General features: G+C 34.9%; 1 protein-coding gene across 7 annotated transcripts in view; it reads left to right on the forward strand.

The window, feature by feature from the left end:
• The window catches only part of CCDC102B (coiled-coil domain containing 102B), a 189,630-nt gene extending 168,121 nt beyond the window's left edge, over positions 1–21,509 (forward strand). For all 7 annotated transcript variants that reach the window (XM_053571635.1, XM_053571641.1, XM_053571642.1 and 4 more), the window contains 2 exons: positions 2,975–3,145; positions 21,402–21,509. In XM_053571635.1, the coding sequence (XP_053427610.1) occupies positions 2,975–3,145; positions 21,402–21,509 (279 nt within the window). The remainder of the gene's footprint in view (positions 1–2,974; positions 3,146–21,401) is intronic.
• The last annotated feature ends 2,815 nt before the right edge of the window (positions 21,510–24,324 follow it).

Raw genomic sequence — 24,324 nt, forward strand, 5'->3', positions numbered from 1 at the left:
TGCATTAAGATAGAGAAGGTTTCTGAAAAATGTACCATGTATTAGGTACTTGGCAAACACAATCACTTTCACTTTAAACTGATTTTGTAAAAACACAAACAAAAACTTTGTGTTTAATGAAACAATATGATTTGTTCCTTAATGAGAAATCCAGCTTTCATCTTTTTTGGTAGGTACCCTATGAACATAATTAGGATATATCTGGCTATAAGTCTAGATAAAATTGGGTGTATTTTCTCAAATGACAAAAGATGCCCAGATAGACCAGGTCAGCCGACCTCAGGTGGAACCTTCCTACCAGCGCAGATTGTTGTTATAACTTGAAGCATGTGTCTTTTTTAAACATTTTTAAGTGACAATAAATCTTAAACATCTTTCCCATCCAAAAGGACTTCTCCTTATGTCTCATTGTTCAGCTAGGTTATATCTGTCTGCCTATACCAGTCACCAGTAGGAGCAAAGCTGACTGGAATCAGCTTATAACCAATTGTTCTCAAACTTAAGCTGAATCAGGAACATCTGGACTTGTTGATCCAAGATTGCAGGTGTCTATTCCCCGAGTTTCAGATTTGGTAGGTCTAGAATGAAGTTCTAAAATAATATGTATGCTGCTGGTTTGGGTGCTATTCATTGAGAATAAACTTGGAGCAATATTCACCTCTTGGATCTGAGAGTAAGTTGACCTTCCCTGAGAAATTGGCCGAGCATCAGAGTATGAGCTCAGGCTCTACTTAGGAGGTGACCAATGGGGAGGGTAAAGTTTGCATTGCCAAACAACAGTGTTTTTCCTCCCTTTCTTCCTTTTCTCCCTTTCCCGTCTTTTATAGGTTCATCTCAAAGCTTTTTGTTTGCTTAACTCCTTTCACATCAGTTGAAGTAAATTTTACAAACCTAATGACAAAGCATTGACTGAAAGATAATTTTGTCAAGTCACAAGAGTAATTAATTGAAATGAGGTGCCTAATTCCTCAGAAAAAGCCATCATTTTGCAAAGTTATTACTTTTCCATTAAACTCTGCATTATTTTTGCAGCAAATTCTTATGTTTGACAGGTCAAGAAAGATCTTTAAATGTTCCATTGTCATTCTGAATAAAAGAATTGTGTTTCCCTAGAACATATTTTTTTGTGAAAGAATGAAATACAAAACTTAATATTTGAAAATTGTGTTCCAAAGGGAAGGAATAAGGAAACTGATTGCATTTTCAATGTGATTTGTGAGGTAATTCAGTAAAACACTGCAGTGATGTCATAAACCTCAGTGTTCCTTGGAATGACCGTGGCAAGACCATCTGGCCAGTCTGAACACCCAGACTCTTGCTGCCTAATCCAATTCTGTTTGATGCTGCCTATGGACACCAGTCAGGTTTAAGTATCAATGGCTGTGATTCTGACTCCTCTGGAGGGTCCAGGGGCGGGATGTACAGGGCACCTGTGCCTAGAATTTCCTCTTCATTTTATGTTCAGGATTTCAGTGGCTATCAGGAGGGATTCTTTGCATGGGAGGGGCTAGAGCAGGGGCAGGGGCTGGTAGGCTTGGGGGCCTTCCCCTTCCACTTCTTGGCTTCCTAGGAATGACAGCCAGCAGTTTCTCTGCCAAGTCCTGCTGTGGGCTGTGCAGCCCACACCCTCCACAGGATTTCTAGTCAGAGTACCACAGAGGTCAGGAGCATGGAGTCACTTGTGTCATATCAAGTCACTTTATATCACTCTTTTCCCTGTAACACTTCACATAGTTTTGGATTTTACTTAATAGATTAGCTTGGAAATATTTCCTTATCAGGATACAAAAGATTGCAATATCAAACTCCATTGTTTATTTTTCATTTTAGTCAGCTCCATATGATGGAAATTTAGTTTTTAATCATTTTTTGACAACAACAATGATGTGCATATAACTGTAGACTATATTCCTTGAGAAAAGACCGCTGTTCCCTAGTATATGGGCATTGTTAAAGAGTTTTGCCAATGTTTCTTCATGAATCAGTCCTGTTTTTCTACATTTTACTGACAGATTATGTTAGTGTTCATACTGGCCAATCTAAGCCTTGGCCAGTATGAACACATGAAAAATAATACCTCAATGTGTTTTTCTTAAGCTTTTCATAGTTGATAATTATAGATTCATATGCAGGTACAAGAGATACTACAGAGAGATCTGGCCTCTTTACCCAGTTTTCCCCAATGTCATCATCTTGCAAAACTATTGCACAATAGCACAACCAGGGCTCTGGCTCTCATGCAGTCAAAGGGGAGAGTTTCCATGATGACCAGGGTCCCTACTTCATCTTTAACCCCAGGCTGCCAAGAACCTGTTCTCCATTCCTATAATTTTGTGTAACTGGCATCAACTTTTCTAATTTTGAGTAAAGGTGAATATCTTTCAACATTTAGGAGACATTCTATTTTCTTTCCTATGAACTCTGTTCTTTCATATTTTATTTCCAGCTGATTTATATAGACTTGATATAACTCTTCATATGGTAAAAATTATCTCTTGTTACCACATTTTCTGGGTAGGATATACTATTTTATTTGCTGTACACAAATAGCATACCTGTTAGAATTGAATTGATCATTTTATGATCTCATAATTTGAGATCAAACTTAGGAAAACTTCTACTTAATGTTAAAAAAATCCCAATATATTCAGTTTTTGCAATATTTTTCAATATTTTATGGCTTTTAAAAATTTTTAAATCTGTGTTTCATCATTTTTAATATTATTATTGGTTTGAGATATGAAAAAGATTATATTTCCAATTGTCTGTCTAGTTTTCCTAAGATAATTTAACCATGCGTTTTAAACAAATGCTAATCATATTTGATTATAGCAATGTAGAGTTCCAGATAAGGGGGATGAGTCATTGAATTCTTCCTACGTGCTTTTCTCCTTTATCAAAAGATTTTGCAATTCTTCCAACTCTGCCAATAGAGTAGGTTATAAATAATGTAATCTCTGTTTTCTTTTGAAAGGAACCATCAAATCTTCAACATGCCCACTCTAAACTAAGCAGACAACACCAGGCAACCATCACAGAACTGACTCATGCAAACGATCAAGCAGCTCAAGATGAGGCAGAGTTAAAGAAACTGAGAGCTCACGTGGAAAAACTGAAGCAGAGACTCCACCAGAAGGAAGATGAGGTACCAGCTACTGCTGTCTATGGAAACACACTGATAGCTTCCATTAGCATTTTATGGCACACATATAGTTTTTTCTTCTATATTAACACATGACATTTATTGGGGTGAAGGCCTTTACATTTTTATGACAAAATCAATTAAGAATTAAGGAAAAGAGACAAAATCTTCCATAGGAAGTGTGCACATGTTCATGGTATATCCTCTATGAATGCTTCATAGCTTCAGGGGTTCAGCTTGGTCCATCGTGTATATTTGTGTTTATGTGCATTTAGATATGGGCATAGTATCATTAAAGCTTGGTGTTTTAGCTTTGAGATTTAAGCGTAGGTATTAGAGAAATATGTTGTGATTATATATTATGATATGGCTTCTCCCTATTCTATTGTGCTCAAAAGAATTTCAGTAACTCATTTCGTTGTGTAAGGTCAACTCACTGATGTTTTATGGAACATATCAAATGTTTCTGAAAAGTAGGCATATTGGGGTATTATCCTGACAGCACTCCTGTGTCAGTGGAAGTTACAAACAACAAAGATTTTTTTTTAAAGAAACACAGTCTCTAATGTCAGTGTGATTGTGGCACTGTCACCACATGGTAGCGTCATTTCAGATGGTGTTCCAGTAACTGCACCTGCTCCTGGTGAACAGCTATTGAGGCAAAAAGCCTTAGTTCCCTGGTTAGAAAGATGATTTACATATGATGGGAAAAAAGCCTTAGTTCCCTGGTTAGAAAGATGATTTACATATGATGGCTAACAGTTGGGAATCTGGAAAAAAAATCTGGATTTTTTTTCATGGAGTAATTTAATAACAGAAAACTTTCACAACTTGATATTTACTTTTTAATCATACCTATTCCAATCAAGCTGCAAGAGCTTCTTCTCTAATAACATTGCATTAAACCAGAACCATTCCACAAGTGAGGCTCTGCATCGTTCTCTGCTCTTACTAATATTGTCTTGTGGGCAGGTGGTTTATCCTTCATATGTCTCCATATGTGAAGATATGAATGTATTTTGTACTGATATTCAAAGGCTCAAGAGAATCATCTCATGTTTGTATTTTATTGTAGCCATTATTCCTGTGAATAGTTTTAACATGCAATATATTTTGTGGGGACATGGTGAATAAACCTCAGTCAATATAGGCTTTAAGAAATCGCTTTGGACTAAAAGTGGCAAGGAAATGGTGATATCTTCTAGACTCTGTGGGCTAATAAATTATTAGTCTCTAAAGATCTGATTCAGGAATCTAATTGGGTAACTTAAAAAAATGAGCTGTGGTCATAAGGATGATTCTATTCTTTGCTCCTCTGGTAGGATTGCATGTCCCACATCACCAGTGCTGGGCTGGGCTGGGCCACATGATGTTTGCTTCTCCAGTGCCTTAAGAGGAGAAGCCCTGAATCCACCCAGAGGCCACCACAGGCCTTCAGAGCCAACACAGGGCTCCATGTCTCTTTTCTACTATGTCTCACTCGCCAGCATTACTGTCTCAGCTGGGTCTTGACATGAAGAAACCATGGGGCAGGGGCTTTGCTGAACCACCATGAGCCCCATACAGGTAAAAATCAGTAGTCATTATTAGTGGAAGCTACGGAGACCTTAGAGATGTTTTGTTACAGCAAAACAAAACAACCCACCCGAATAAAAAAGGAGGAAAAATATAAAACAACAACAGAAACTTTGGTTGACGCTAACTGGATTAGTCATTAAAATAATAAAAGAGAAACGAATCTTAAGATACATCTCTGATGTCAGAAGTTAGTGGTTAAATAAAAATATATTGGAAGCCAGTATGGTAGAATCCCATTTCATGGTGCGGCGAAACATCTTGTAATTAGTTTCCCGGAAAGCAGATAATGGACAAAAGGAGCTTGTGGTTTTTAGGTGAAATGATGAGAACTAATATTTTTGTTATATTTGAAAAATGCCTAAAACAAAGAGGAACAAACCAAGGAATTGTTGACTATAAAAAGAAGTGTAGGGGATAACACAGTAATTTAAGTAGTTCTGTGATCTCCAGGTTGCAAGATATATCTGATTTTCATTTTTAAATGGCAAAATGTAATACCTAAGAATGGCTTAGAACAATAAATGTGAATTAACTTTGATCTTTGTGGCAAGTATTAAATCAATGGTATGTCCATTAAGTGTGTTACTGAAGTTCCAAATCTATTAAGGTAGTTCCCTAGAAATTTTTTTAGCTGAAGAAAATGGTGTAGGAAGAAGAGAGTAAGATTGTGCTTCTACCACGACATCACACAGGTCAAGGTCACTGAAAGTACTCAGAGACAGAGGAATGCCTCTAAGAGAAAAGCAGGTGTGACTATCAACCTGTGCTCTTTATTACCCTTTCCTAGAGTTCCCAAGGGTGAATGGCAGGCACAGTCCTGTGACCTGTTTAGCAAAAGGGATCTGTGCTGCTTTCCAACAGAATCTATAGGAATCATAGTTCCACATAGAAAAGGATTCGGGTACAGTTGTTATTTGAAGGCTGGAAATCAATGCAGTGAAATATATGTTTAACATATAAAATGTCTTAATGTTCTGCACCCTTAATCCAATCACTGATCACCAGAGAAGATGGGCTCAGAGCACACTGGACTCCTGGGCATCGTCATCTGGATTATTTCATTGTTTGTCAAATCACCATTTTTTCGCCCTGTGATTGAAGCTCATTACTGTTTTGGGTGGTTGGGAATGAAAATATCCATCATGGCAAAAAAAGACTGTGGCTCTGTAGATATCAGCATGCCCACAATTGGACTTCTCACTGAGAAGCAAAGAAGTTTTATTGCTAAGCTTTTCAATTTTATAGTAGCAAATTCTTCAAATTATGATTTAATCAGAATAATCAAATACAGACTTTTAAACTCTCACAAGTCAACAGATTTTAAATAAAGGAAAATAAGGTATTAATCCTCTGTACTGTGGAGAAAATAGGATGTTCCTAGGAGCATAGGAGAAAATCCAAAAATCCAAGGTCTGATTGAAGAAATGAGAAAATTTAAAGTACCCCCCCTCCTTTTTTTTCATTTGGGACAGACAGAGTATGACCACATCGCCCAGGCTAGAGTTTGTGATATCAGCCTCCCTCACAGCAACCTCAAACTCCATGGCTCAAATGATCCTCCTGCCTCAGCCTCCTGAGTAGCTGGGACTGCAGGTGCCTGCAGCAATGCCCAGCTAGTATTTCCTACTTTTAGTAGAGATGGGGTCTGGATCCTGCTCAAGCTGGTCTCAAATTCCTTAGCTCAAAGGATTCTCCCCCGTTCTCCCACTATGCCAGGCCAAAAAAATAATCCCGTTTGAGGTTAGTTGTTTTTTAAGCAAATTTATAAAAAATACTAATTATGGCTGTGTGAGGCCACGGCACTCTACCGAGGGCCAGAAATGAGACTCTGCCTCTACAAAAAAAGAAAAAAAAATACTAATTATGTATATATATTTATTAGAGGGTAAAAATTATTTTCTTATCATTTTATTAATGTCTTTCTGGGAATATATCTTACATTATAAACTGACAAAGTTTTAATTGAGACATTTTACCATAGTGCAGGATCATTTATCCATCCACATTTCAACATCAAAATAACTTTCCACGTTAATAAATAAGGTATGAAAACGGTTTACAAAAAGGTATAATAACACAATAAGCAAAGTAAGAAACAGAAATATGTAAACTGAACCGCTAGGTTATGTCTCTGGCCTCTCAAAAGCAGGAAGTTTAATATTAGCAATTACAAAGACACATGGGTACTACAGATGACAAACTAGCTCCTGGAAGGCTGAAGGACAGAATGAGAGAAAGTTGGCCAAAGAATATTTTTGATTGTGTAAAGCAATATCACATCACCTAAAGAAGGGAAAAATTCAAGTCAACTATTAAATGACCTTGTGACATTACTTCAGTACATGAGCTTCCAAAGCTTAGACAATAATATTACACATAGTTATCGCCACTGAGGCAAATCACATTGCACTCTGCCTTGGTGACGATCATACCAGTTTTCACGTTGCTTTATTTTATTCATAGTTTGTATTTTAAGAAATGTAATATTTCTTTCCTTGGTTATAAATATGTTAAATCAACCAATCTTCCCTTATTGAAGGTCATTTGGATATTTTTTCCAATAGAACTTCCATCTGATTTATACTGAGTATGTACCTTTCCCCCAGACTGGAAAAAATGAATATTTATTACTTTTAAAATATTGTTTGGTGTCATCTTAAAATTTTCTTTATATTTTATTGTATAATATAAAATCAGAAAAATGTATGCCTGTATTTCCCCTGTAGATGTCTTTTACTTCTTCCCTTTGTTTAGCTGCTCTGAGTAAAACATCCAGTTGTGTGGACTAGCATGGCAACAGGGGGCATCCTTGTCTAGGACCAGATCTTAGAAGATAAGTTTTTAGTCTTCCCCCATTAATTATGATGCTAGTTTTGAGCTTTTCATAAATGGCTTCATAAATGGCCTTTATTGTGCTGGGGGTAAGTTTCTTCTATATCAATTTTGTTTAGAGTTATAATCATGAATGAATTTAAACTTTGTCCCAAGGCTTTCTTCTGAATCTATTGAAATAATCGTTTTTTTGTTTTTTTTTTGTTTTTTTTTTTTTACCTTTTATTCTGATAATTTGATGTATCCATTGGTTGATTTGAAATCCTTTCTCTTAGTGCAGATTCCATACATGACTTGTCTTCTCTGGGTAAAAAATAAGCTTCTATAAATAAGAGGATTTTCAAAATATTCAGTGAACTATTTTGTATTAAGAGAGATATAAATTAGGGGTAAGCTCATTCCTAGCTGCAATATGCTTGTAATTCACAAACAAAGCTTCATAGGATGAGTTAGTGTGTACTAATTAAAAAAAACATTCTATGATAAGGGAAGGCAAAATCACCTAAATCGTTCTTGCCTTATTAAATTTTCTTTATTATTATTTTCTTCATTGAACTAAGATGTATTTATCTAGGTTCTCCACACACAATTCTGGTGGAAGAATGGAGATAAATACATAGAAATAAATACAACCTGTTCTTGGTAAAAATATTAAAATCTAATGCAATGCATTTCAAATCTTGCTGTACACTAGTACCACTTTGAAAGATTCACAAAATCCTGACACTCAAGTGCCACCTCCAGAAAATCTGATTCATTTGCTATGGATAGGGCTTGTGCATGGGTGTTTTTAAAAAACTCCACAAATAATTCTAACATATAACCCAATGTCAGAGAGAAAATGCTGCTCTAACCGATACTCAAATTCATCACTGTGGTTACCCTTGAATACACACGTCAGTGGTAAGAGATTTTACCAGCAAAACCAATAAAATAGCTTCCCTCTGAGGGTAGGTTCTTGTTGTGATCAGTACCTGATAACACTGTAATATACAAAATTCATTAATGTACTAAGTCTTTTAGCCTTGAGAGAAGTTCAGAAAATGAAAGAAACACTTGAACAGACTTTCCGTAGCACGTACAAGATGATATCGAGACCTGTCAGTTTGCGCCCAACGCGTTGGTGTCTTGCTGAATGTATTGTTGGCACAGCTCCACACTTTAGCAATTACCATCTTATTATTACAGCTTAGCTAATTCTGGCTTTCCGTTTTAAAGCCGCCTGGTGTCAAAAGGGGAATCTTTTCAAAATTCTGGTATCACCAGTGATGACGAATGTGAGAGACACTTTGTTTAAACCGAAAGAACGTTAATTATTTAAATTAATATCCATTTGTTAAACAAGTCTTTATTTGGAATGACACAGACATCTTTCTCTAGCCCTAAATCCATTTAGGCAAAATCTCATTAATGTATACCCTTCTAATCTTCAGACTGTGGGGATAGTGATAGACTGGAATTTACATTTACTTTTGAAAAATTTGTGGCCAGTGTTTCAGGTAAGATGAAGAAGAAATAATAAAGAGGCTGGTTCACACGGGGACACAGGCAGTGACAGTTTCTGATGAAATCACCCCAGACTCAGGAATTGAAGTGTCAAAACCAACCCCTTTTCCATAATAGTCATTACAGCCTCACCTTTGTTAATTGTTAGAATATATGTGATTCCTCCCCAAAGGGAGGTTTTTAATATAATGAGAGATATCCAATCATAAATTTATAAAGTTGTATGCAGCAAAATAAATGTCATCCTGGTGGTTTTCACAGGATGCAGCAGAGACAATTAGCTGTTCTTTTTCTTCAGATGCTCAAGGGCTGGGTGTAACTATTTGTTTTATTGATTTAATTACATAATTACTAACTCCAACTGGAGCAGATTGGTGAGGACTGGGGAAGCCTGTGGCTGTAGCAGTCCCAAATCCCATAGCAATGTTTCAGATGTCTTTGAAATGAAGGCATTGTGGGCAAAAGAGCAATGGAACAGAAGCCCAGGAACTGGATTTCTATTAATGTTTCATCTAAATCTTTCAATAATTTCCTTTTCCTTCCAAAGGTAATTTGAAGGCTACTATTTCCTACAATCATTTGCTTTTGTTCTTTATTGCCTTCAGCACACACCTCCGTGGTGCTGTACTTCTGCTCCCCTTTAGAGGTTGACGGAAATCCAAACCAACTAAGCATGGCAGATTATCAGCTGGAACTTTTGAGATATATGTGAATGGAAAAGGTAGGAAGGAAGGAGGGAGGGTGGGAGGGAGGAAGGAAGGAATCCTGAGCTAAGTCTGAGAAGAATCAAGATGTTTTAAGGGCAGGTTACATGGAAAGATTTAGACCAAGATCTTCCTATATATGTTATTTTTTTTATTCACTTAATCTCTAGTTCTATCTTTTTTCTTAAAGTAAAATTTATTTCAGGTTAATGTGAGTATACAAACAACCAGCTCAAAAATTTGATTTTGTTAGGTAGAGTCCTTCCTGTGGTTATAGCCCCCCACAGAAGGTATGCCAGACACCCCCACCTGGTGTTCATTCAGTGAGAGCACACAGGCCCTCTCTGCATTCCTTATAACCCCATACCCTAAACTTGAATTGAAATTAGTTTTTCTCCCATGTGGGCATCCATCAGATCATCTACTGGCTTCATATATTAGTATGGAGTACATTGGATAATTGCTTTTCCTTCCTTGTGATACTTTACTAAGAAGTGTATAATTTCTCACTGACCACTGGTGTTACTAGTCATATTTAATAATTTAATAACTAGGCACCTGCCGCAATGCTCGGCTAGTTTTTAGAGACATGGTCTTGCTCTTGCTCAGGCTGGTCTTGAACTCATGAGCTCAGGCAATCCACCCACCATAGCCTCCCAAGTGCTGGGATTGCAGCTATGAGCCACTGTGCCCAGCCTAATGCTATGAAATTCTTAAATGAACTATTTCTGTGACATGCTACGATAAAATTGAGAATTTTTGAAATTTTAAAAGATTCATATACTAGATCTATAAATATTTAGTTGTGTGGCTCTGCCATAGTTGAAACATCATATGATAACATGTAATACACAATTAGACATATTTAAAACATTATAATTCAATGCGTTTTACTCAATGATTCTAAATATGAAGCTATATGAAGCATAAATTATCAAGGAATATTGAAAAAGCAGATGTTTTTCATTTTTGTAGAGGAAAACAAATTAGTAGGTTCTTGATTCAAGATAAATAACTATAACTAATTTTATGCTTTTAAAATATGTATAAATTTGCCTACTTATGTTAAAGATCACAAACATGGGATGCATATTTTCTACAGTTAAAATTTCTCAGTATTTGTTTTATCGTATTAACAATAACACTGATAATTTAAGGAAAAGCTCAGTGTTTTTGAAGTCTTACATAAGTATCAGATAGATCTGATATATGTATATTTCAATAATGTGTATTTCAATAATTTTAAATAGTATATATTGATAAGATTGATATTCTTTTCAACCACTTACATAATCAGATCAAATTATCTTAGAAAAGATGGTTTTGTTATATTGATATAATTTGCAAAAGTAATAAATGTAATACAATCACATTTTAAGTTTAAAATGCTATTTAATTCTTTTCTACATATACTGCTGTAGTCAGCAGGTAATCTGGCTTGTATAAAGAAACAATCGTTGATATATAAGGAAACATTCCAATAGTATGAAAAGAGAAAGAGAAAAGAACCAGTGATTTGGAATAGATTAATATAATTGTCAAAGGAACATATGGACACTCATTTCCTTTAAAGAAACAGAACAGAATTAGACAAAGGCATTGGCAGAAATCTTAAATCGGAACAAAAGACTACTTTGAAAAACACAAGACTGATGATTTTTGGTAGGAAATAGAATTGAGGTAAATTGATCCACGGCTTGGAGGCAAGTTGCCATGGGAGCCTTGAGCATCTATATTAAGGCCAAGAAAGAAAATTGCTATGGATGTGAGTGTTGAGTGTGCTAAGATTTGGCTGCGTTGAGAGCAGGTACACTCACATGATTCTATAGTCATCTCCTAGAGACACAAAACCTGTGTTCCTACTAAATCTGTATACTTACTGCTTTTAACAAGCAGACTGTATTTCATTTTTGATGAGCTTACATGTAATAAAATAATCGAAGTTCTATTTTTTGTTTGTTTCAAGAATAGCTCAGAAAAGGAGAAAATATAATTCTTTCACTACTTGGTAATAGCACTTTTGATGGGAGGAAGGCACTTTTTAGGAGCTAAATTAGTGCACCACCCAGGCTCAAATGTCCCAGATTATAGAACACAACTGAACATAATTCTCTCAACCATAGAATGACAGAAATGAGTAAGGGTTGACATCCAGAACCATTTCTATGTCTGAGATAGAAGTAAATCAGAGGCAGGATATCAAATGTGGATTAAAACCATTTTGGTAAGCAGTCCGTATGACACAGCTCCAAAAGGGATGTTGTAAGTGTGATTCTGGAGAATCCAGGAGCAGGTAGTCATTGGAATGTGTGTATGGACCTTGTCCTTTATAAAACCCTCTTCCAGTCATATACATATTGTATTAAATGAGCTCATGTATTAAATGAGCCTGAGGCAGAACTCCTTCTGAGGAAGAGAACTGTTATGATTCCATCAGGGTCTCAGGTGAAAAGTAACTGGAATGCTCAGCAGCGTGCCAAGAGGGCTCTCATCTCTAATCTGGGAGACGGGAAGATGTTTTCATCTTAGAGTGAATCAGAATACTGGATTCAGGGGCTCAGTATAAAAGTCAGATTAACAACAAAAGTTCCAGTGTTTCCAAGAACTTAGATTCCCGGAAAGGAGAGTACATTTATAGAAACAGATAACACCCAAATGTACAATGCATACTTCATAGGAGTGAAGGTTGGAAGAGTATTATCCAAGTGTTTTTGTCATTTTATTTTATGGTATTTTTACCATGACGAGAGGAATTTATTGTAACATGCAAAGCTGCTTCAACAATCAATAATTAGTATAACCTATCACATCAACAGCTAAAGAAGAAAAATCACATTTTCGTATGAAAAGAAGTGAAGATTATTTGAAGAAGTCCTATTCTTGTTTATGACTTTTATAAAAACTCTCAGAAAACTACAAATACAGGCAGGGGATGATTTCAACTTGATAAATAATATCTATAAAACGCTATAAGTAAAATATTTAACAGTGAGAAATTATACACTTTCCCCCTAGGATTGGGAGCAATACAAGACATAGGCTCTCACTTTTCCTACTCAACACCATACTGGAATTCCTAGCTAATCAAAAAGGCAAGAAAATACTTTCATATACACAAAAAATAAACACTAGGAATATGAAATTTGAAACACAACAACACAATATACATTAGCACTACAAAAATTAAAAAAGGAAACCCATTGGTATTAATGTAACAAAATAAAAGTACAGAATATGGAGGAAGAAAACTACAAAGTTTTGATGGAAAAAACAATAAAGGTCAAAATAAATAGAAAAATGTTCCTTGCTCATGAATAAGAAAATTCAGTATTATTAAGATATTATTTCTTTCAAATTTGATCTATAGATTGAAGGAAATCGCAGCAAAATCCCAGAAAGTTTATTTGTGCTGTTTGTATCGTAGAAGACACTTCCTCCTGTTATCACAGATTATCTTTCTGAACTTTTTAGTCCTTTTTTTGAGACTTGCGAGGTCTTTTATAAATTAAAAAAAAATCGAAATTAAATTATCATGTTCCCCATTTTCTTTATGGGAAATTAAAAATTAGTTCTTTGGTTTATAATCCAACCATAAAAGGTTGATTGTTACCTCTTTACTTAATTTGTATGTCTTAGTATTATTTCTTGTAGTGTCTTTATTTACAAAGAAGGTTTGTGGTAACCTTATTTTTTCTACTTCTTTCATGAATTTATTTGGCTACAGCATAATTTCTCTTTCTAATTTTGAATATCTGTTTATTATTTTTATCACAGCTTCTATTATTTATTATTATTTCTTCCTTTGCTTTTGTATTTTTTGATGAGGATCACATGGTTCTCAATAAAAGTGCTATTTCTGGTGCTTTTTGGAAATTTCACTATTTTCTGCAGAAGCGGATTTCTCGGACTCAAGAGTAGATTGTGACCTGTGCGGCTAGCCTATGGTATAGCGGGTGGTGTCCTAATATGTGGGCTAAGTTCCTAGAATATAGCCATGAGAAAGAGTTTCAAAATCAGGTTACAATAAAAAATCAAGTAGGTTTATTCTGAATTATCTTACTCTTCTTAAAGTCTAAATTTTTTTCTTAAGTTCAAATTTCTTTATGAACATTTTATAATATAGCAACATTTCATATTTGAATTTTGAGAACTGATTTTCTTTTACGATTTTCTTCTGATTAAAACAGTAACGAGGAATAACTAGATTTTTATACCTAGATCCAACGTTATTTGGAGACTAAGCCTGGTGGTTCATAATGTGTGATAACAGATTGAAACTTGGGACAAAAATGCCAATTCCATTTCTTTCATTGAGTTCCATGATGCTGGACTTCATCCCAATGTCCATAGGCAAAGAGGCGCATAGCCCAGTGCTCTGAAAAAGCTTCCTTCTGAATGCAGACATCTGTTGTGTGTTAATCAAGCAATGACAAAATAGTGAAAATAGTGAAGGCAGGATTGTTAGTTCCCTAGGTGATTTCTGAGTGCTCGCTTCTGTTCATATCTTTAGAAGAAAGTGGGAACTGTGTGTATCGTAGGATGAACACTTACAGGTGCTGTTGTCATGTAAGTTTAAATTGCTAATATTTGATGATGTTGTGTGTGTCGGACACACACAACGACCTAATTAGCATATTACTTAGGTCGATACAACTTGATGTCAGTTTTAAGTACAATCCATCTCAAACCCTTGTGAGGCATTGATTTCAAATTAAATGCCTTTAATATTTGCTCACAGATATTGATGAGACCATGCTACTCTTTAGAAAGAAATCCTCTATAGTTGTTTCTAATTTGGATAAAATTGGATAAATATCCCTTATCAAGATGATACACTATAAAGCCTTGTCATATCGCCACCCCAAAGTGATCTAATGTGATGCTGAGTGTTCTCTCAGCTGCAAATTTGCCACGATATTGTGGCTTTGATTCTGCAGTTGCTATGATACCCAGAAAAAATGCTCAATATTACTCCCTCAAGGCATAAATTAAGAAGTACCAGCCCTGCAGGATGCTAGTTTCTTCACTCTCACTGGCCAACACACGGGCTTAATTTACTTAAAAGAAAAGAGAAAAGAAGAAAAAAAAGAAATAAACCTGAGCTGGAATAAATTGTTTAATAGACTGCTTTGTATATAAATATCAATAATCACACAAGACTAGGTTAATAACATTTTAAATAAATGCCAGTACTTCTTAGACTTATGACATCAATGCCATTTATCAAATCAATTTTTAAAGATTTCAATAGCTCATCAAATAGAAGGAGATGTAATGTTGTAAATTCAAGTGACACAATCATTTAAGATACCATTACAAAGAACTGTGGAATCCCTGGATATATGTAATTAACTTAATTTTTTTTTTAGATATCCTAGAGATGATTTTGATTTGGCTTAATAAATAAAAATTACAGCAAGTGAAGCTGCATGCTACCATTGTTTTAAAATTTATTTTAACAGCTTTATTAAGATATAATTCATCCATAATAAAATTCACCCATTTTTTATGTTCAGTTTAATTCAATAGTTTTTACTATCATCATAAAGTTGTACAAAGTCAACTGCAATCTGATTTTAAACCGCTGTCGCCATCTCAAGAAAGAAACCCCATACACTTTAGCACACGGTCATTCCGGATTCTCCCCTTGCCCCAGTTTTTCCCAGCCACTCGCCTACTGTCTCCTGTTACGGATTTTCCTATTTTTGACATTTAATATAAATGAAATCATAGAATATGTGACCCATTATTTGCTCAGTATAAGATTTTCAAAGTACTTCCATGATGTGGTGTGGATCAGTCCTTCAGTCTTTGGCCAAATAATAGCCTGTTGTGGGTCTAAACCATTGTTTTTTTCTTCATTGATTAGTGGGTATTTGGGTTTTTCCACATTTGTCATTAGATTGTGTAGATGTATGTTTTATTCCCTTCAGAGATGATATGGTGACTCCACGAATGTTTGACTTTTCAGGAACTGCTGAACTATTTTTGACAGTGGCTGCATCATTTTACATTTTCACAAGCAACATTTGAAGGTTCCAATTTCTCCACATTCCTAACAACACTTACTAGAGTCCATCTTTTGGACTATAGTCCTTCTCTTGGTTTGGAGTGGTGTCGCATTGTGGTTTTGATTTAATTTTCCTAATGATTAAGAATGCCAAGCATATTTATATGTGCTATTTGGCCATTTGTGTATCTTCCTTAGAAAACTACCTCTGCTCATTCTTTATTTGTTTTGTTTTGTGATAATTTACTTGTGTTTCTTTATTTATTCTGAGTGCAATCCCCTCTCAGACACATGATTTGCAAATATTTTCTCTCACTACCCTTATTCTGTGGACTGTGTTTGTGCTTCCTTGATAGTAGTCTTTCTTTGAAGTATAAAACTCTTTTTTTTTATTTCTGAATAAACCCAAATTGTTTACTTTTTTTGCTTGTTTATGCTTGTGTTTTTGGCCTTATGTACATTGCCCAATCCAATGACGTGAAGATTTACGCCTGTGTTTTTTCTAAGAGTTTTAAGGTTTAGGTCTTACATTTAGGTTAATGATCTAGTTTGAGTTAACATTAATGAATTGTGTGCAGTAGAGGTTCAACTTCATTTTTTTCTTTTACGTTTTTGCTTATGCATAATGAAGTTCCAGAACTATTTGCTTAAAAGATTATTATTGCCTCATTGAAATGCTTTGACATACATGCCAAAAGCAATTGACCAGAAATTGAAGAGTTTCTTTTTGAACTTTGAGCAGAATTTTATCTCATCAATCCATATGTCTTTCCTTATGTGAATAAAACATTGTCTTGATTACCGTAGACTTTCATAAGTATTTAAATCAGCAAATGTGGGTTTTCCAACTTTAATCTTCTTTTGTAAAATTGTTTTTATACCCACAAGTTCTCAGAGAAGAATACTGGCACAAAAAAGCCCCTTAGAAAGTTAACGCTAATTTTTTTTTCACTGTTTCAAGACATTGAAAATACATATAGTTTTTCATCAGCCCAATCACTGTAATGGGCCGATTAGAGAAAAGCTATCTCCCAGCTGCTTCCAAAAATGCAGTACCCTTAAGATGGAAATCTCTCAAATCTGAATCTTTGCCATTCATATGGAATTACTCAATAATGCCAATTCACTTATAAGCAAACATTCTACCCTATGCTAAAATGAATTTGATTCAGTGATTGAGTGATTTAGCTGAGATACCTTTGTGTGAGTTTCATTAACCCTATACGTGTATCTACAACAATTGCATTGTTAGTATGGCTTATTAGAAAAATTATAATTTACAGATATCAAAGATCAAGAAATTATTTCAGCAATGCTTTTATCCAATGCTAGCTCGTTTGCTATTTCTTAGACATTTTAACCATTATCCAGTAGACAATGTGCCATTTATTTTAAATAGAAGGTCCTTGATGGATATTTATCAGCCAGTTCTATAAAACCTTGAAATTCTTATAAAAATTCAATGGTACATGTATCTACAAAAGCAGGTCAGTAATTAAACTAGATATATAATTCTGGTAAGTCAAGCCCATCATCGTGGCATTACAAGACCGCACGACATAATAATTTATTGAACTCACTAAATTTAACTTACCTAATATTTTCCGTATAGGTAGTAAAAAGCTGTTATATTGAAGGACCTGAAATTGGTAATGACAGTGAAAAATTTATAGTATCAGGTAAAATTGCTATAGTCTGAAATTTCCCAAAAGCTAATCACTTTCCACCTGAGATTACTGAGGAATTTCGGAAGATTTTTCAATTGATTTTGCTGATTGTTTTTCAAGGTGAACAGCTCACTGCGATATAGTCTTTAATAAGATGTCTCAGAATATTCGAATTCCAATTATAAATATCTGCAAAATTTTCTCTGTACTAATTATTGGAAGATGGCAAATATCCATACCTGCTTATTCCTTTCAAAGGTTCTGTGTTACCTGAGCTAGATTTAGGGAATTTGTGAATTGGAGACTTATCTAAAATGTTGTCATCATTCCTCATTACCATAAATGAATTCTAAACTGGACAGATTATAAAGACACCCCACCGTGGGTGCCTTGGAGCAGAATGGGAGCAGATTGGCTAAAAGCATTTGCCAGAATCCCTGATGCTCACTTGTCACTTCAAGTTCTATGACAAAAACTGGTCCTGTTCTATTGCTAAGGGAAAGATGTATCAAAACAGATTATCAACTTTTTCCCTTGAGAGTTAGATAAAGATTTTTTAATATTAATAAAAATGGGATTTATGGCCTGAAGTCTGCAGCATCTGACAAGATATTTTTTCCTAGACTTTGTTATATTTTCTTTTCTTTTGAATTATAGAAATTAATATATTCTAATAACCACAGTACTTTCTTAAGAAAAATCATTGTTTCCCTATTGCCAAGAGCTAGACTATAGCTGGGATTTTATTATATTGTCTGTGTGTTAAGATGCATTTTGATTGTTTTTCTTGTGTCATAAATTTTTGGGAATCTACCCAGATTTCAGGAAGACTGCCTGGGGCCTTAGTAGAGTAGCAATAGGAACAGAGCAATTATTCTGTACTCACAGTAAATATTGAATTGGATTCATCTGGCATATGCAAAGCTTTAGGTTACTATTTATATAAAATTTTTCAAATGATGGCCTCCTTCACAGTGGAAGGGCATCGGTTGCATTATCCTATCCAACATCATTTTATTCTTCTTAATAAGCAAACACTATTCTGGGCACTTGAAATACACACATGAATAAAATGAATACCCCAGTGCATAGAATTTGCATTCCAGAGGAGAGAGACAAAGAATGTGAATATAATAAAATTTATAATAATACAAATCGTGTAAATGTTAGAAAGAAAATATCAGAATTCATGGCGTTGAAAACACGTAGTGGTATTAAATGTGGTGTCTGGCCTGAGCTTTGAGCAAATACATAGAAGAAGTTAAGTGAATCATTCAGATCTCTGTGGCAGGAAGATTCCTAGCAGAAGGAACAGTTCATACAAATTCTTGATGAGAATAATAAAACAGAAAAAGTAACCAGGTAAAATATGATAGAACATTGACTATTGATGAATCCATGGGTGTCCCTGAGTGGGGGAAAGTGAATGGAATCTGGTGCCCAAGCAGGGGGAAAATTAAGTTTTTACAGATATGTGTGTATATAAAATAATAATATATAATGTATATATATTATCATTATATATAATTATATTTGTATGTTATACATGTATCGTGTGTTTTATGTGAATCAATAGGTGGTTGCATACAGCATTATCTATATATAAAAATATATATAAAATATATGATGATATAAAATATATCAAAATAATACAAATCATGTAAATGTTAGAAAGAATATCAGAATTCAGAGTTAAACTTGACTCTAAGGTTTGATCAATTTTATAGTATTAAAACACCAGTTTTAATTAGTATAAATGTCTTTCAAGACTGAATGCTATGTTATTAAAATTTCTTTAAAAATATTCCCCTAACTGGTTAAAGTAAATGAAAAGAAAATAGCATCAGTAGCCGCTTACTTCTGTAAATCAAATTGTCTTAACCTGGGTGTGGCAGGAGGAATTGGAGAGACCCTGACGGGAAGCTGGAGGCAGGACTGTAAACGGTTCAAAGAAAGGGAGCTGCCCGAACACCCCTAGTCCTCACTGTTGTCATTAGAAAGGAGAGAAAAGTGTTAGGGACAAAAAGAAATGAAGACCGAGAGGACCATGCAAATTTATAGCTATGGAATTCGCTAGTTTTGTTATTGAACAAAACAGTTGCCCGAATGCCTGTGGGTAGTAAGGGCAAAAGCTGGTGTGGGTTTAGCCCCCCCACAGAACAGAGCGCCGGTTCTCACCTCATCCTACTGCAGGGTGCAGTCAGCAGGGATTGAGTTTGCATCAGTTACATTGCACTTACTCAGATGTCTTGTTTGCATAATTCTTGATCAGGTTCACTCTGACGTTTCTCTATTTACAGTTCTTTATTAGCACCTATGACTGTTAGGCTGACAGCATACCCAGGACACAGGGCCAGCATGACATCTGCCTGCTGGATGCAGATTCCCTGCTACAGCACGTCTCCACTCCCATCACTCTGGGTTACCACTCCCATCATCTCTCCCTGCATTTCTATAAAAGTGCACTGGTCAGTCTTCCTGCTTCCACTGCTGACCCCTCATTCTCCAGTCTGTACGTGGTGGTTTGCTTAGCATTTGAAGCCCTTCCATTCCACACAGAACAGCACCCCTGCTCTGCCTGGGCCCCCAGGTTGCTACGTGCCTGGGATCAGGCTGTTAGAATCTTTGCTTAAACAGCCCTGCTTCATTCATCCCTCTGCAAGCCAGGCAATCCCAATTTCATCATTCTCTCTATTTTCTCCCTATATTTTTCCATGAAGTACCTTGTTCAGTGATGTCTTACTCTGTCTCCTTCCCACCACTTCAGTTTGAACGTCTGAACTAATGCGGCAAGGACTTCATCTGACTGATTCACACCTTGGTCACTCATCTGGCACGTAACAATCTCTAACCATCTTTGGGGAAAAACAAACAAACAGAAAAATGGAGGAAAGAATGTAAAAACAATGTAATGAAAAGGTCTAGTTTTCAAAAACCATCGCATAAGAAAATCAGGGAATGTGATTATAATAGATTATTGAACTATAAAATATTTAGATTTCAGATATTTCAAATATAAGAGTGAATTTTCCCCAAACAATACTAGCAGATAAATATGTTGGAAGGAAACAAAATTTAAGGCATAAGTTTAGATTTCTAAAAAAAAAAACAAATCAGCCTTGATGCCCCAAAGCTACACTCATATTAATTATTACAACTTAGCCACAATATTTCCCCAACCTGCCACTCTGCCTAACACGTATCTTCATGTCCATATTTAAAACTGCCAACATCTCTCCATGGGGCCTCAACATCATTCTGGTAACAGGTTTACAGGTCTCTATTTTCTTCACCAAAATCGTGGTGACCTCTGATGATATCAGATTATCTGTTTAAAATCTTACATTGATTTTAGAAGCATTTAGTGACCTCCCTCCTCTCTTCTGAGCCACAGATATACTAGTATTCATTTTGATGTTTACTTTATACTGAATGTGTGCATTCATTATATTATTGAAAATAAATGAATATTTCCATGTATTCATTAATATAGAAAAATAACATCACACATGAACTATTGGTAAGTATTTGTCATACAAATAGTACACCGTGTTTGTGAAAGAATTAATTCATTTTAGTGTTGTTGTTTTTTTTTTTTTTCATTGATGGCACTTTTTAGAGAGAGGGAGACGGCAAACAGTGTCATACATATCCTGGGTTCCCGTGTTTGGTTATTTAACTTGTATCATTTTTAAACTAAGTAAAATTCTCTCTACACACATGGCATCTACCGTGATGTTTTATGTATGCATACATTGTGGAATGTCTAAATCAAGCTGTTTAAGTGGAATGTCTAAATCAAGCTGTTTAATACGTGCATTCCCTCACACTTATAGTTTATGTTGAGAACATATAAAATCTCTCTCAGCAATCTTCAAGGAAACAGTGCATTATTATTATCCACCGTCACCGTGCTGTATAATAGATCTCTTGAGCTTGAACATTTTCTGCTTTGTTTTCAGATTGATGATTCCCTGAATCAGATCCGTAAGCTCCAGAGATCTCTGGATGAACAGAAAGAAACGAATGAAAATTTGGAGCTTCAACTCAGGCACTTACAAAGCTGGTAATTATGTCATAAATTATGTTGAATTCACGACCGGGGTCTCAGTGAAGTAAATGTTGACATCCTTTCCTTCTATCGCATTTTCTTAAATATCAGTAACATTGTTTTTATTAACTAGAAACATTAATCAAAGAAAGGTGGAGACACTTAATACTTGAATTGGTGGTCTGAAGGAAAATAATCTCTTTAAAGAAATATTGAAAAAACTTCACAGAAAATTTTAAATTTGTAAGGAGGCTTGCCCTCAATTTCAACTACTTACACCTTCAAAAGGTGGGTAGGTTTTCTGACCTTTTATTGAAATATCTCAAAGAATTATTTGCATTACTACAAAACCTCATCTTACACTGTAATCATGACATCACACAGTTGACATTTGTACATGTAATTAGACTTAAAATTGCCCATACACAACATTGTAATGTAAAAATCTAGATAATAACTAGTAAACTCAACAGCTGAGTTTTTGTCTTTGAATGTTCTCATTTGTCATTTTAAGAAAATAGTTAGTACTATATATGCTGGAAAACTCCCAGAATAAAGAAAAATTAGAATCTAAATATTTTCTTTCACTTACTTTGAATTAATACTCATAACCACATTGAAGACACACCCAATATTGTTTTTCAAATACAACTTTGTGTTAATTATTTTATTAAATAACTTCCAAAGATACATATTTTTAAAATGGAACTATATCAACCTGAATAAAAAAACATTGCAACTGAGAAAGTTTAGTTAATATTTTATTGCAGAATCCCATAGGTCAATGTAAAACTTGAAGCAATGTATACGGAAAAGTTTGCTTTTGTTTATTCTCCTGTTTCCAGCAATGTCAATCTTATGATACAGTTCTTACAGTGGTTAATAAAAATATATGGAAGAATGGAAATATTAATAGATTTTAAATCAAACAGCTAAAATGCTATATTGTCTTCATATCCCAGATGACCTGGTACATCTTTCCTAAAGATTAGAGAAAACTAATATCTACTGTGCGTATTTTCATCCACAATGCAAAGGCCAGGACTTACTTAGCCTTTATTCTATTCCATGAAATAAAAATCTAGTCTCTGAATGGTGTTATAAATGAGATTCTTGCCTTGGTAGATGTGACTTTCCTCACAGTGAATGAACTTTGGGTATGTCATACCACGTGGAGTGAAAGTCATGGGAATGGTTAGTTCTGATTATAATGTGTGTGTGTTTATCTTGCTGACATAATCTGTTTCTAGAGAACCATGACACTTTTCTTCTCATTATATATGGCAGTAAAGTTACTACTATTTTCTGAAATCACCTCCAAGTATCTTGTCTCCATTATATCTCCCATGAAGGCTAAATTTTATTTTTTTTATTTTTTTTTTATATTAGTATGATCGTGGGGCACCATACACTTGGTTCATAGATCGTTTGACACATTTTCATCACATTAGTTAACATAGCTTTTGTAGCATTTTCTTAGGCTAAATTTTACATTCATTCCTGGACATTACTAGCGCAGGAGCATTCAAAAATTTCTATTCTCGTTGAGGACAGTTCTGCTGTTTAGAAGAGAATAATGTTTAAAGGTATGATCAATACATTTATATTCACTGTATTTGCCAAAGAAAATAGTAAAGAGACTTTTTTTAAAAGCAAACTCTACCATACCTGTATAATTATTTTCAACAATAATGACATGGCAAGTTTAAATAGGAAAACAAATTTTATATTGAATATAATAATACTCTTTCCTGGACTTCTAAAGAACTGTTCAAAAGGGAAAGATATCTCATAGTTGAATGCATTTTATTGGGAGAAAATAATACTGAGTCCACCTTGAACCATGATTATTGGGTGAGACGCAATCTCTGGCAACAAATAGTGCTGGGAGGAGATTTTTCTAAGTGAGCTATTCAGTGGCCACACCAATGACCTGGATAAAGAAACAGAGAGACAACAAATCTGTAATTCTAAATCATTTTCTGCCAGAAGAGAATTGGAAATGAAAAACGGTCCTCAAGGAAGAGAATGTCATTTATTAGGGAAAAATATGAAAGAATTACACACATAGCAGAAGCTAATGGTATAAGGAAGGCCGGCAGAAGCACCAAGGTGTTGACGATGGATTTCATACCCCACCACCCATGTGATGGACACTATCCCACCTGCGTTAGGAGGTAGAAATTGCTATCGCCATTTCACAGCTGAGAAACAGTGCCTTCACCCAGTACAAGATTTTCTTACATGTCACAAGCATATATGAGGATTAGAAAGGACCTCTATCTTATTACCCTGACAGGATTGTAGAAAAAAGGGCTTGGAAACTGTCTTCTCTGTGTAAGACATTTAAGCAAATCATTTAGTATTTTTGTTTTTCTTCTTACCTGTAAAATGGAGATAACAATACCTGTCATAATTATAAGCATCCAGCGATAATCTAGTGTATGCCAGTTGTGTCATTTTAGAGAAAACCATTTTAGTCAAGACTAATTTATGAGGTTTAAAAGGATAGGTAAAATAAAGATGAGATACTCTAGTAAAAATGTCCTTCAGTGACCACGGATTCACCAATCTTTTAAAAACGAATTCATTTAATTTGGTATGTATTTCTTTAATATTTAAAATTGGCCATGCTTTCCAATACTCCTTCGTATTCACAAATGAATATAAAATCTCAAGGAAGAAAGATAATGAGGCATAGGTTTGAGAATATTTTCCATAAAGATATATCAGATGAAATTGTGCTTCTATTACTCTTAATAGTTGCTGTAGTTAGACTGTTAAAATCCAACAAATAAAATTTTGTTCAACTATGTTGGGCAGTTTTTCGTGGC

This window comes from Nycticebus coucang, chromosome 19, assembly GCF_027406575.1.
Source record: "Nycticebus coucang isolate mNycCou1 chromosome 19, mNycCou1.pri, whole genome shotgun sequence".
Taxonomy (NCBI): Eukaryota; Metazoa; Chordata; class Mammalia; order Primates; family Lorisidae; genus Nycticebus; species Nycticebus coucang.